Genomic DNA, 14,989 nt, shown 5'->3' with positions numbered 1-14,989 from the left:
AGTATGACAAGTGTGTCCTGAGAGTATGACAAGTGTGTCCTGAGAGTATGACAAGTGTGTCCTGAGAGTATGACAAGTGTGTCCTGAGAGTATGACAAGTGTGTCCTGAGAGTATGACAAATTTTTTGAGGCTACTTTGCTTGCCCGGCCGAGGCTGAAATTAGCGGCTGATTTACGCGCTCCCCGAGTCTTGGGCGGTGCCTGATGCAGAGTCGCGCCCGCATCCCAATTTTTCAAGGGTTGTTGGTAACTTTTAAGTAACTCGTTAGTTGTTTGTTAGGATCTTGTGAGTAACGTGTGAGTAAGTTGTATGTTGCGTATGTGTAAGTTTTCATGAGGGGTTGTTAGTATGTTTTTTAATAAATCATGAGCAAATTATGAGGATTTTATGAGTAAAGATTTGGTAACTCTAAGAATTGTGTTGGTACCGTGTGAGTTAGCTGTAAGTAACTTATGTGTAACTTTTGAGGAAATTTTATTGAACTTGTTATTAATTTGAGAATAACTTGCGAGTAGCTTACGATTAACTTGAAGCTATTCCTGAATATATAGCTGATAATATCGTTGAGAATATAGTCGAATATAACGTTGTTATAGCGGTATAGTTTATGAATAAATAAATTGTTGAATTCATGTTTGTATCTCAACCCGTCCTGGTTGCAGGTGACCTGGAGTNGCGATTGTTCTCGGGTTACCGGCAGTCGCCGAGGGTTTTCAAAAACTTGCCCTCGTTTCACGCACTAGAATTTGTCGGGAATAAAACACTTGTACTAGCCGTTTTTCTCACTATTCGCACAATTTTGATTGAACTGCACTAACATTGAACCTTTCACTGAAATCGTTTCGGTACAAAATACGCGAGATAAGTCAAACCGGCATAGTAAGAAGTGAGAAAGTTGGGACCCGCAAACACTACGTGCGTCCCCGATCACTGCCAGAACTCAACTCCTTTACACTTTACATTCTATGCATTTCTATAAAAAGTTGATGTTTAAGATTGGGAGGGTGATCGAGTCACTCTTGGTTTGTAGTGTGTCGTGCTGGGGCGTGTATTAGGTGTGCATTAATAATTTAATCTTGTAATGTGGCTACTGTGTCGTATATTTTCCTTTATATTTCCTGTTATCATTTGGCATGAATGTTGTGAATAATGAAGTTTTAGTACAATGAATAATATTGTTCAGTATCCCAACAAAAATCAGGTAACGCTACGAAGTTGCTACACTCGGCATAGAGTTATTCTGGGTCTGCTTGGCAACATGATCGAAACCAGAATCTGGTTAGAACCTATTTCCCGACTTTATAATGTCTTAAGAGTGTGACAAAAGGTGGCTGAAGCTGACTCATGCTGAGCTTACAATATGTTTATAGGCTGCATTTCAAGCCCGAGAGAAGCGGACAAGGAGCGATGAGGATATGATTATATTTTTCTTCTTATTTTTATTCGCCTCCTCACATGTCACAACACCTAGGAACTGTATCTGTTTCACATAATATCTCTGCACTGCGCCTGCCTCACAACACCTAGGAACTGTATCAACTTCACATAATATCTCTGCACTGCGCCTGCCTCACAACACCTAGGAACTGTATCAACTTCACATAATATCTCTGCATTGCACTTGCCTCAAAAAACATTTCCAGACCTAGCCAAATCTTTTTATCCTGCCGCAGACACGTGAACACAAATCTGATGAAGAAAGCCAGGACCTCGGCAATGAAAAGAAGTCCGGAGGAGAAAACGGACCGGTGCCACTGTCCATAGACCACATGTCGGGGGCCTTCTTCATCCTCTGCATTCTCTCATCTCTGTCTTTAGTCTGTTTCTTTTTAGAGCTCTGCAGCACCAGGACTTTGAGAGATCCCAGAAGTGGAGGAGGGAAGAAGGTCTAAGGCTAATGAGTGGCAGGACTAATAATCTCGGTGACTCTTCTCGTATACTTAACAAATTTAGAGGGCAAACAGTTATCGTGATTCAGTAACTTTTGGTGAATGGGACGCTGAGGAGGTAGGAAAAATTAGCAACATAAGAACTGCAGTAACCAAGCATCGGTGTATGACGTTCCTATTACAAGGCATGGATGAAGAAAACTTGTGCAGAAAAAGTTGAAAATATTGAATCTCTGCTTATATGTATCATTACGCCCACGCTACTATTATTAGTTGATGCCTCCTTTAGTACAGCGAAGCTTCAATTATCAATTCAATGCTCTCATTATTGGAACAAACCTTAATTGAATAGGACTAAACAGACGTCATCATCAGAGAGCTAACATTGCCAAGTTGAAGCAAACCTTACTAAGTCGAAGCTAACATTGTTAGGGCGAAGTTCGCTGCTCAGGCGGGTCTCATCATTGCAGTTGCAATATTGTTGAGAAAATAGCCTTTATCCCGACTAAATCTATACGAGGATATAGCCTTTATCCCGACAAATGTATACGATAAATAGCCTTTAACCCGATTGAGATGGAAATATATGTATACGCTGATTAATGTGATTTATTCCCCGTTAATTACTGCAGCATCATCCGAAATACAACTCAAATCCAATTTAAAATTGCATATTTTACAAGTGATTCAACTTATTTTATGCCTAAGTGATATCCTAAAGTTTTTCTAATTATCTTATTTTAATTTCAGTACTTTATTACACAATAGACTTACTATTCATACTAAAAACTAGAAATTTGTGGTTCAAAATATGTAGATATATCATGTATGAACGCATTCGTTATCAGGAAACATTAATTTTGCTCCTAGCGGACGCTATATATTGAATCAAAACAACATGTGTTGCCTCTAGTGATTTATTGAATAAATTTTTAATAACATTGTGATAGATTTTATAAGAGGTAATCGCGTTAAATTATTAATTAGAATAGGAATTGATGCACACCACGAACAGAGGCAAGATATCCGTGAAAATATTTACCCTAATTAAAATTCATTAGTTGGTTTCTAGCATGAATATCTTGATAGGAAATAATCGATTGAAATTTCCATTGTAAACAAGCATTAAATTATTCGTAAAGTAAATAGCAGATTGATTCTGCTAAGCAAAATTTTGCAAGGTGGAAAGTAGATTGTTTCACGCGATTCACTTTGATATCCCGGCTTTTAGATTCATTATTGTACTGCACTTGACAATTTTAAAGCGGCTTTGAAATTTAAGCATACCTATAAATGATAATACTGGTATCCATGATACTTTACCTATAATTGTCCCCAAGGACTACAGTCGCCGGAAATATAAACAGAATACAGAATCGAACATTTGATCACCAGTTTAGGAACTCCAGTGCAGCGATAACGGAAATAATGGATAAATATCGAGTAAGTCTTTCAAAGAAACAACCATGCGCTATTTATACAGGGTCCACCATATTTATGGCAACGGATGTTTGCTATATAAAATAAATTGGTTTCTAGGAGACTTTTCTTATATAATGAAGCCTAATATCATCTATTAATTCATCTATTTCATATTACAGAAGTCTAAGGTGTCTAAATTACTATTACTTATGGCAGTAGATAGTAATGCAATTGTAACCCCTCATGAGAAGGGCGAGAGTAATTCAGTCATTGCAAATAAGCTCCAAATTCGTGGTGAAACTGTGTAGAAGGTGGCAAAAAAAAAATCAAGGAAACTGGTGGAACATGCAATCGACCTGGTCAATGAAGAAAACGAAGTGTCCGAACAAAATAATTGGTCAAAAACACGAGGGAGAAGTTGTGGAGAAACTCTCGTCGTTCAGCTTCAAAATTGGCTGCAGAAGCAGGAGCCAGTCAGACATCAATGCGTAGAGTCCTCAAAGATGACCTCAAAACCTTCCTTTACAAGATGCAAACAAGGCATGAACTAGCAGACCGTCATGAACGAATGCGGCTCGAAAGATGCCAGCACATTCTGGATCTCATTGAGGATGGCACGCTGCCCAAATTGGTGTTCAGTGACGAGAAAAAATTTGACATTTAACGAAGCGTTAACCGTCAAAATGACAGAGCTTGGAGTCGGGATGTATCTGTGGCAACCAGAACAGCAACACGACGTCAAAATCCCATGTCCGTGATGGTTTGGGCCGCGGTAACCGCCACTGGGAGGTCCCCACTCGTTTTTGTCCCCTCAGGAGTGAAATTGAACAGTCAGCGATACATTTCGGACATTTTGGAAGCTGTGTTGTTGCCTTGGGCCCGTAAACGCTTCAACGGCTCACCATGGAGTTCTCAACAAGACTCTGCCCCATCACATGGCTCAAGCATGACCCAAAACTGGATTCAGGGTCACATCCCAGCGTTCATTAGAAAAATATAACTCAGTACTCACTGCAGTGAGTGACAGAGAGCGCATTTTCTCGTCGACGAAGACTTGAGGTCACGGACGGACGGACAGATGGACAGACAGACAGACGGACATGGCGAGCACAATAGTGCATTTTTTCCATAAATGAGAAAATGCGCTAAAAATGAATGGCCCTCAAGAAGCCCTTATTTGAATCCTCTCGACTTTACTGTCTGGGCTATTTTAGAGAGGGTCTGCAGAACACCTCATGATTCTTTGGATAGTTTGAAATCTAAATTGACACGAGAATGGGACTTGATCCCTCAAGAAATGCTGCGTGTCTCCTGTGAGGCTTTCCCGCGTAGATTGGAGGCCGTCATTAAAAATAAGGGGGGTCATATTGAATAAATATGTCTGAGAATTGTTTAGGTAATTCTTGGCTACTAGCTCATCCAATAAAAACAATGCATTTGTTTGTTTCATTGAGAAATAACAAAAAACATGCGTTGCCATAAATATGGCGAACCCTGTATAGGAATGTCAACTAACTGTGGTAAATAAATACGATAAATAAATCAATAAACCAAATTAATAGTAAAGATACATTTTTAATAAATAAATAAATAAATTCATGATATAAAATAAATGAATCACCATAAATCTAAGAAATAAACTAAATATGCAACCCAAATTACCCGTTCAGTTAAACTCGAGAAACAATAATAAGAATAGTAAGCTATTTCCAGGGGCGCCGTTGGATTTCATCAAGGCGAGGTCTTGAATTGAACGCCATACCAAATCATGAACATGTAACTTTCGCTTCAACGTAAAATTTTATTCGTGCTAGCATCGCCATATGTACAAATTAGAATAAGATAGCAGAATAAGATTGTTTAGACACGAGTGGTTAATGACCAGAGAATTCAGTCAATTCACTGATTAAAGTTTTCAAGATCGTGAAGTTTTCAAGGGTGTTTACACCACCTGAGACAAGCTCGCAACCAGACCAGGTCTCTGAGTATTACAATTGAGCAACTTCATCTCAAGATCCGTGATAAATTCAACAGGCTGACACCCTTGACAACAACTTCCACTGTGCTGGAGGAGCCACCAGCTTCGTCATCGTGCAGTGGCCCGAAATATTCGACCGACGATAGCTGAAGCCCTCATCTCTACGGATTGGACTCCAGCTACTCATCTCATAACTACCGGACTTTCTGAACTTTGAGATTGTTTCGGAATTATTTTCACCGTTCCAAATTTTCGTGTTGTATCATATTTACGTGTATCATGTACTTATTTCCGCCAAAATTTCAGTATTCAATGCTTCCTATAACTTGAAAATGAATGATGTTGTATTCGAAACGTCGTTAATAAATTAAATTACTTCATTGAAACTGCATTTTTGTCAACCAACGTCATCTGGAGAATATTGTTTGATCTTGAAAATTTTAATCAATGAATCTCTGGTCATTAACTACAAATATGTACGTACAATATATTTCAAATGAACATTGTTTCTTTATGATAAAGGTTAAAATTTATGTTCATATTATGAAAACGTTAGCAGAGAAATCGTCGATAAAATAAAGCACTGTAAACGAAGTGGTTTAAATTTTGGAAGAGAATGGCTGATTAAGTTATAAATATCCGACACAGCAGGACGGTATACCTTGCAACCATTTGAAAGCCAAGAAAACGCAAAATAAATTCATTGCATTGAAAACGTTTTGAAGACCAGCGCCACCATCAGTTAAAAAAATTTTATAAAATACAAATACTATCAGCAGTAAAAATCAACATACCCACGAAAGAGATTAAATTCTGAGCAACGCTGAATCGAAACACAAAAACCTATCGATTAACAATCCTAAAAGGATACGAACTCAGTGAAGAAGGTTAAGTTGAAACTTTTAGTCTTTGTTTCATGTAAAACTTTTCTGACAACGTCACATTTCACTTGAACAGCACGCGTCCTTGGTTAGTATTTAAAAAACCCTGCTTATAGAATCCCATGTGTAACACAGCTACGGCCGCCCCCCTGGCAGAGATTATAAATGCCACGTTAATAAATTTTCCAATGAAACGCTTTTGTCTTCTGCACATGAGAAATTAAACGAATTAAGTTTTACTCCGAGCATAAAAATGGTTCATATAACTTATTGGAAATCCCTTATCCAGTATGGTATAATTGTGCGGAGGTTGTGCGGAGGGAATTCATATGTTTTAGAAAATTCGCCCGTTGGAAAATTATAGCAGGAATAAAAGTTTTTGTTGTATGTTATTTACTGAATTAACTTGGTTTTTGAAAGCATATTACCTTATCATTCAGATTACCTAATCATTTAGATAACTTTATCATTTCGATTATTTTATCATTTAGATTACTTTATCATGAAGATTACTTTATCATTAAATTACTTTATCACTTTGATTATTTTATCATTTAGATTACCTTATCATTTAGATTACTTCATGATTTCGATATCGATGAATAACTTGATTTGATTAATTACTCTTTCCCATGATTCGAGGCTTGTAGCGCCTCAAACATCTTGAAGTATTTCATTCACCTGCAATAATTATAGATAGCAACGTAGAAGTGGCAAGAAACAATAACTTGTGCCTCTTTTAATTAATTAGTAAATGTTTTTCTCATGCTTTATATCCGATCCTTCTGGTAGAGCAAATAGCCATAATTTCCCTTGCCCATGCAATTTCTATTTTATTATTCAAGGTTTTATAATATTGAATGTGTTGAAATTGGGATATGGTTATATACATCACATTTCAGGGTTTTTTTCTCGTTATGCGTTGAGGAATTTCATGAAAAACTGAATACGGCTGTCATTTTCGGTTGACCCATGATATGAGGTATTAAAATATTAGGTATATTTGCCGCAGACTTTATATGAAAAATGCCGACAATTTTTTGGGGCGCATGCCGGAGCCAGCATTGCCTGTAGAACTGCTTGCTTGTTAGCTTGAATTCTTAAGCATTGGCTGAGACCTACGGCGTTGGTATCATTACTGAATGACAGTGTTCAGTGTTCACTGACTGAATCAGTTGTCTGAATTAGTGTTCCAGCGTAGTGTGCGGTTTCTGACTCTGCTGTTGCGTGTAGTTATTGCATGTTGAGGCTGAGCGTTGGTTTTAGGGAGTATTTACGAGTTAAATTTGCGGTCCACTGCTGCAACCCCCCCCCCCTCCCCCAATTTCGATTTCATCTCGAAAAATTAGCATGTTTTTAATGGGAGTTAATTATAGAAAATTTATATGTCTCAGTGAAGTTATATTTGTCATTGATTATAATTATCATAATATGATTACACCCGTATTATTATATAATACAGCATGATAAGAAATTATTTTTAGTTTGTCTCAATTCTTGACGACCGATCAAGTGTTGAGTTTCCCGATCAATAATTTTTATTGTTAAGCATCTGTTGCTGACAGTGAGGGTTATCTGTTCATAGCCACAGTTCAGGCATATGCTATTTATATTTGTGCTGCGTTCGAGTAGTTGCCAGGTGCGAATTTAGTGAATGACATATTCTTCAAACTTATAGCTCGTATGACAGGTAATAATGTGAGTAAATTTCTCGTATTTGCATTTTGTGCGCGTAATTTACCTATTAAACACGGAAAGGCCGCCCGGAAATCCATAATGACGAGTACAATGGATATGTCGAAGATCGTATGGTATTGAAACAAATTTGACTGCTTCTGAATATTGCTATATTGTCATGAACAACAATTTGAATTAATCAAGATTTTGGTTTTTAATATACAGTTATCATCATGTAGCGAACCTAGAAATTATGACTTTTAATAAATATATTCTTTTTCCTCTGCCTTGGCAACACCGTTAGAAAGTTTACTTCGCGTTCTAGTTTGTCCCTTAGTCAGTATAGCCCAGCCGATCCACAACAGCAGGTTAGTTAAGATTTAGGTCTCTAAGATAAGTTTCTGTGTTTATATGCGTAACTGGTTATATTGTACTATTATTTGCCTCATCATAGTTACTTATAAGACATACTTCTCGAACAGGTTCCCACGTTGCCAAGGGTATTATTTCTATTATTACTATTATTATTGTTGCCATTTCTGAATTCCTTGCCGTATCAAATAAATTCACTTGATCCAGTCCGATTCATATCCGATCTTGTAATTTCCTCACTGTGCGGGTAACGTACGGCAGTTACCCCACAATCACTCCGAATCGTCGTTGATGCATATGCTATTTACATTTGTGCTCAGAACGGAGAAACTTATTTCTGGATATCGCGAACTTTTTCATCACCTTCAACCTGTCAACAACAACTTTCGGAATATTTCGGTTGACCTCCGAATCCTGCTGAGGAAGCGATCATTGTTGCTGAAATCACTATTGTATTGGAGAGTGATAAATATTTTTCGTCTGTAACGGAGAGCTGACATAAGGTGAATAAGTGATTTAACTTCATTCATCACTTCGCACGCTCTTTGTTAGATCCTCTATGGGACATAAAGAGCAAACTATAAACTGCAATAACTGAAGCCGAAGTTACGGAAGCCGGCAGACTGTATATAGTCTGGGCCATGTGGCATATATTAGTCTGGGCCATGTGGCATATATTAGTCTGGGCCATGTGGCATATATTAGTCTGGGCCATGTGGCATATATTAGTCTGGGCCATGTGGTATATATTAGTCTGGGCCATGTGGTATATATTAGTCTGGGCCATGTCGCATATATTAGTCTGGGCCATGTCGCATATATTAGTTTGGGCCATGTTCATATATTAGTCTGGGCCATGTCGCATATATTAGTCTGGGCCATGTCGCATATATTAGTCAGGGCCATGTGGCATATATTAGTCTGGGCCATGTCACATATATTAGTGACTCTAATTTAGTGACCGGTGCAAGTCAACCCTACGCATGTTTCTGCCTACTGCTCTCATCTACCAGCCAGCTCAGCTTCAAGCAAACTATAATCAGCTCCGTTTACCTAAAAAAAAAACATATATCTAAAAATGTGTGTTTCCTTGAATACTCGTAATATGTCATGGCTACTTTGAGTGATGCGCTTGATTATTAAATAATGGGCGTTTAAAATTTACTTTTTACAACACTTCTCTTTAAATTTACTTCTTGTTGTTTGTTTGCTACAAATCTTATAATCGATATTTAACACACTTCAACCTCTCCAATCGACCTGAAATTTTTGCAAACTTGCGTAAAGTCGGAGACAATGCATGAATCAATTGACAGAATAAAATAATTCGGAAAATTTAAAACATTTTATTTTTGATAAAAAAAAAATTAAAAAAAATAATTTTGTTTGCTCCATAACTTATATAATCGATATTTAACACACTTCTACCTGTCCAATCGATCTAAAATTTTGCATATTTGCGTAAAGTCGGAGACACTGCATTTATCAATTGACAGAATAAATAATTTTGAACAATTTGATTTTTTTTAATTTTAAAAAGAAAATTAAAAAATTAATTTTCCTAATATTTCATATTAAAATTAGAAATTCATTGTACATGTGTAACACCGGAGACACTGGATTCTTAAGAAGTGTTGTCTTTAAAAAGTACTTTTTAAACGCATATTATTAAAGACAACACTTCTAAAGAGTCTAGTATCTCCGATGATACACATGTACTGTTGCGGACTATTTCGTGCTTTTCAGCGCAACTGTTATCTATGGCAGGATTAATTGAATACGCGTGCATCCATGGGTTCATTTGTGCTTTATATTCCCAGAAGACACGGTTTCTGGAAAGAAAACGGTACAAATACAAAATTTATTCAAAGAAAAATGGTTATTGAACTTATAAACAATATTCGAAAATATTGACGTAATTTCAAAGGCTTTCTAAACAACAAAGAAATGTTCAAACAAGAGAAGTAAAAAGCTCAACAAAATTCGTTCCTGATCTTAGTTTGGTGTTTACTACGCAGCTGACACATGACGAATGAACGAAATGGTTTCGCAAGACCGCAGGACTAAGCTACTATCCTAAGACAAATGTTGCGTTCACAACATGTACAATTAATTTATTATCTTATTTTTATATATTAAAAAATTATTTTTTACTTTTTTAATATATAATATTTTTCTCTGTTATTAAAATAATTTATTCTGTAAATTGATTCATGCATTGTTTCTGACTTCACGCAATTGTGCAAAATTTCGGATCACTTGGTCAGGTAGAAGTGTGTTAAATGTCGATTATAAGATTTGTAGCAGACAGACAAACAAATAAACGACAAGAAGTGAAGTTAAAGAGAAGCGTTGTAATAAAAATTTAATATCAAGAAATGAGGAAGTTTCAAAAAATAAGAAACAAAAATATTTTTTGCAGTCATGTTCCAGACTCAGGATGGACGTCGGTGATGCCATGAAAGCAGGCAACGGAACATCAGCTAGGAAGGTAAATATGAAGCCGGGCATACAAATTTTATTTATAAAAGCATATTCAATCAATTAGAATATGATGATCAAGTGTAGCGTCAATATCATTTGTTTCTACGAGTGACAGGTTCAAAGGCAAACATTCAAAGCTATAATGAACATTAATCTACAGTAGTTGGTTCATTTAATTAGCAGTCAAGAACTCTCAACAAATTAGAGAACAAACTACATCTTTCAGTGCATTCCGTGAGTAAAACATTAGAATAAATACCTACAGAGTCTACGAGCTAAGGCGACGTGTATGTCTTTTTTATGTCAACGTTTATGCCCCTCTGCTTGACTTTCCAGTACCCCACCAGAATTGACTGAGTGGAGCCTCCGGGCATTACTGATGACTCTCGATTTTCTCCGTCATTCCAGCTGTCCGCGGTAGAGGATCTCACCGAAGAGATCTGATCTGACACTCCATGACTTTCATCCTGCACGGAGCTCGGTGCGTCAAGCCTGTAGTTCTCAAGATTTTTGTGTTTAGGGTCAATGTCGCGCAGGCGCTTAACGATCACTTGGTCACGAAGTTGTGTTTTTGAAAGAAAAGATGGTGTATGAGGTTCGTTTTGAGATCCATCGTAAGATCCCACGACGCTCTCAAGGTGCGACAAATTACCTTCAGTAAGTGTGTAAGTCTTGAAAGATGCATCACTAACATCACTTGGTAACTTATCATAATATTCCTTATAATTATTACTCTTTAAATTACTTTCCCTTATATCTATTGCGTCTCCGTGGACTCCCAAATCACTGCCGCCTACAAAACTAGATGACGCCGGGTATTTGGATTTAGGGTTTGAGGTATGAGAAGCATTCGTAAGATCTCCCGGCATTCCTCTTATAGCTGTTCCGGATGTATAATTTTCGCTGCTAGAAGATGAATCACTTGATGCTAAGCGATGAAATAAAGCTTCGTACTTCTCAATGTGTTCCTGGCTCATAGTAAGGAAGCCATCCACCGCATCATCGGTCATGATACTTCCTGACCTTAAATCAGTGGATGATGAAAAGTCCAACGAAGCGACTCTTGAACTTGGTCCGGGAGCAGTTCGAGTTGGAACTTTTAGGGGCTGGTCAGCTGCAAACTCCAAGATTGAAAAATCCGGCGGTTCTGGAAATTCTTCATCAATCTCACTTTGTTCTGTTTGAAAATTATTTACTTTGGTGTCACAAAGATCTAGGCGCTGTTCGTCGGCATCAGGTAACTTCAGACCTTCGTCAATGTATTTATTGCGTGATACTTTATTTCGAGTGTCTTGGGTTTTTTTATTCGGGGTTTTGTTGTGGTCTGGCTTCTGTGAAGGCTGGCTGTTCACCGTAACTTGGGAGTCCGCGAGTTCCTAGTGCTCTGTGGTCCTGACTCTCTGTGACCTGAGTTCCACATCTTGCTTAGAGCGCGACCGCCTGACGAGCAGCAGCGCCACGACAATGATGATCGCCAGCAGCACGATCACCCCAATCACGATACCCGTAATGGCGCCGGCTCCCAGAACAGTAGTACCTGTAATTGCGTATCACGTTACTAATTTTCGTATCTGCGTGATTTAAAAATGACTTTAACTTTAATATCAGCTGAAATTATCAACGAGACCACTCGCACATCCATTCAGTTGACGCATATCTTTTTAAACCAACTGGTCCCTTTCCCCCACTAGCATTTTTGATCCTTACTTACCTATTTTTAACATACTTCAGTTTCTCACCCGATTTTCCGATGGCCTGCTGAGCAGTGTTGCCTTGCGCGTCCGTGGCGTAGACCATAAGCAGGGGGTCACAGCAGGAGGCTGCGTATTGCAGGGTCACTTGCGGAGTCATGGGCTTGAAGTAGGGGACGTTGGTCGGAGGAGTGGTAGTCACGGTTTGTAGGCCTGGCCGAGGAAAATTGTGATTGTTTATATGATAACATTATTCAACATGTTAACATGCTGGCATCATTAATTGTTAGGTTTATGATGTTAGCATCTAGTAAATGACAAAGGAACTTCGATTTGATCATAAATATTTCACAAGCAAACACACAGTAGTAGACGATGCTTAGATTTAATGAGTAAATTTGATATAATCCAAAGAAGCAGTGGGCAGTTGGTAGAGGCCTTTGGCATGGTAAAAGTCACGCCCAACGTTGTTTGGTTGATATTTAGAAAGCAAGGGTTCTAGCCAATGCTTCAAAAGGCCGGTTGGACGGACCAAAAATTACCTACTTGACAGTGTGGAGGCATCGTTCGACTGCTATTAACAAATTTTGCCGTCCTAAATTTCTCATGCCTGATGCCTTGAACTGTTCGCATAATTACTTAAAGATCTGTTGTTCAGTACAAACAAACTTAAAGATCTGTTCTTCAGTACAAACAAAAGCAAATCGTCAAAACCAACCAATGCCAGAGTCTGTGATGACAACGTTAGCGCTCCAGCGGCTCTGCGCGCATGTGTTGCTCTGGACATTATCTCCACAGGGTACGTAGTTCGTAGTCTGAATTGTGGGTGGAGTCGTGTCCGCCATCTGGACCAAAAGAATAAGCATGTGTTAACCATTTGAGGAAGGTTGTTTTATAGCCTTTTGTTCCAACAGCGTTGAAATCATGAACGATATTGATTCTTAAGCGACCTGGTTATCTTCAGCTGACAAAGGGCTAAAATAGACTCCAATGTAGTCAATTGTTTTCTGTAATTTAGTTTCATTGTTGTTGACGGACAACGTTGAAAAAGATGAGAAAGAACATAGAAGAGACCTGGAACATAATTTATCATATACAATCTATTGCATAGTCTCTAAATAAGTCGCTTCGTCTCCTACTCTAGCAGCTGCTCCATAGAAGCCCTCCGTGATGGGTGGGCGCCAGCCCTCGGGTTGGTAGGAGTCAGGGTTAGTCCGGTGGGTCCAAAGGTTAGTATCAACATATCGCTTCATTCTGGGTGGAGTTAGTAAAGCAAGCAATCAGCGTTAGACACAAAATCATTTGAGTTAATGGGAAACAATGTTTGGTGATTTATGAATTGATAAAACAAATTTTGTTAATGCTTTCGGGAAACTCCATGTTTTATCTTTATACAAAATGAAAACGAGAGGAAATGGAAATTTACAACGCAGTTAGTAGATATTTTACTGAAATCAAGTTGAAATTATATTCTAATATAGGTTGTGAAAGAATAGGCTAATGTTTGAAAAATATGGCCCACCTGGTTTTGGAAACATGCTGGTTAGTAACGAAGAAGATGGGTAAAGGATCGTTTTGACCATAAGACACTCCCAATATCTGGTAAGAAGGAGAGTTTTTAAGGTCGAGCAGTTCGTGGGTTTCCTTTGAGTCATCTTCTTGCTGCTTTATCGCCGAGTCAATACTTGAAATTTGTGCGCCTTGTCCAAAGTAATCTAGGGGAATTTCTACTCCTTCTGGTGACCTTGTCGCCGTGTCACGGCCGCGCCTCGCATGACGCTTATGGACTCTTCGTCGACTTTTCCTAATGTTGTGACTTTGTTCGTCCGTCTGTCGTCGGATAAGTCGACCTTGTGTCAAGGAAGAAACGGAGTCGTCGAGTATTACGACTCGTCCAGCTTTTATGTGCGTCACGTTCTCAAGGACGTCGAGGTCTTCTTCGTCTCTTACGTCGCTGGTTGCAATCACGTGAGCCACGACGCTGCTAGACTGTCCCTTGGCAGACGTCGCTGTGAGCACAAGAGAGTTTGTAATCGGTTTGATGTTCCCGAAGTCATAAACATCAGCTCCAAGAACCGAAACTTTTCCAAATTGCTGGAAGGCGATCACCCTTAATGGTATGTAAACGTAGAGCACCAAACCAGCCGTCTCCTTCCCCTTCACTCGCACGCTGCAAGAAAGAAAATCGACGTTATGTGCGTCTCACCGATTTTGGGATTATTCTTCATCAAATTCTGGAGTTGTAACCAAGTATAATTATCCTAAAAACTTTTAACCTCATTTTAATCATAATTGAACTACAGATTAATGTTTGCACTCTAACAAGTATCCACTTCATTTGGAGGTAACATGAAAAAGTCCAAGAAGAATCTTACCAAATATTTGTGCATTTTTTGCTTTATTGCTTCATTATAAATATAAAAATTACTCAATTTGGTTAATGAAAATATTTTCGAATTACCTTCTACGAGGTAAGGCAACAGGGAATCCCAGGGCGTCTGAAGCGGTGAGGACAAAAGTCTCTTCAGCGTCAGCGGTGTTGGTGAGGCTGAAGGGAACCGCAAGTCTGGTGCCCCGCCTCCCCCCCACCTCAT

General features: G+C 38.5%; 1 protein-coding gene across 1 annotated transcript in view; it reads left to right on the top strand.

Annotated features, from left to right (window-relative positions):
- Positions 1 to 1,893, top strand: part of LOC108669971 (obscurin) — a 6,850-nt gene extending 4,957 nt beyond the window's left edge. Inside the window, exon 5 of the mRNA XM_047883957.1 lies at positions 1,675 to 1,893. Coding sequence (XP_047739913.1) covers positions 1,675 to 1,893 — 219 coding nt within the window. The remainder of the gene's footprint in view (positions 1 to 1,674) is intronic.
- The last annotated feature ends 13,096 nt before the right edge of the window (positions 1,894 to 14,989 follow it).

Source organism: Hyalella azteca, unplaced genomic scaffold (assembly GCF_000764305.2).
Source record: "Hyalella azteca isolate HAZT.00-mixed unplaced genomic scaffold, Hazt_2.0.2 contig14111, whole genome shotgun sequence".
In the NCBI taxonomy this organism is placed as follows: Eukaryota; Metazoa; Arthropoda; class Malacostraca; order Amphipoda; family Hyalellidae; genus Hyalella; species Hyalella azteca.
This window is presented reverse-complemented; position numbering and strand designations above follow the sequence as displayed.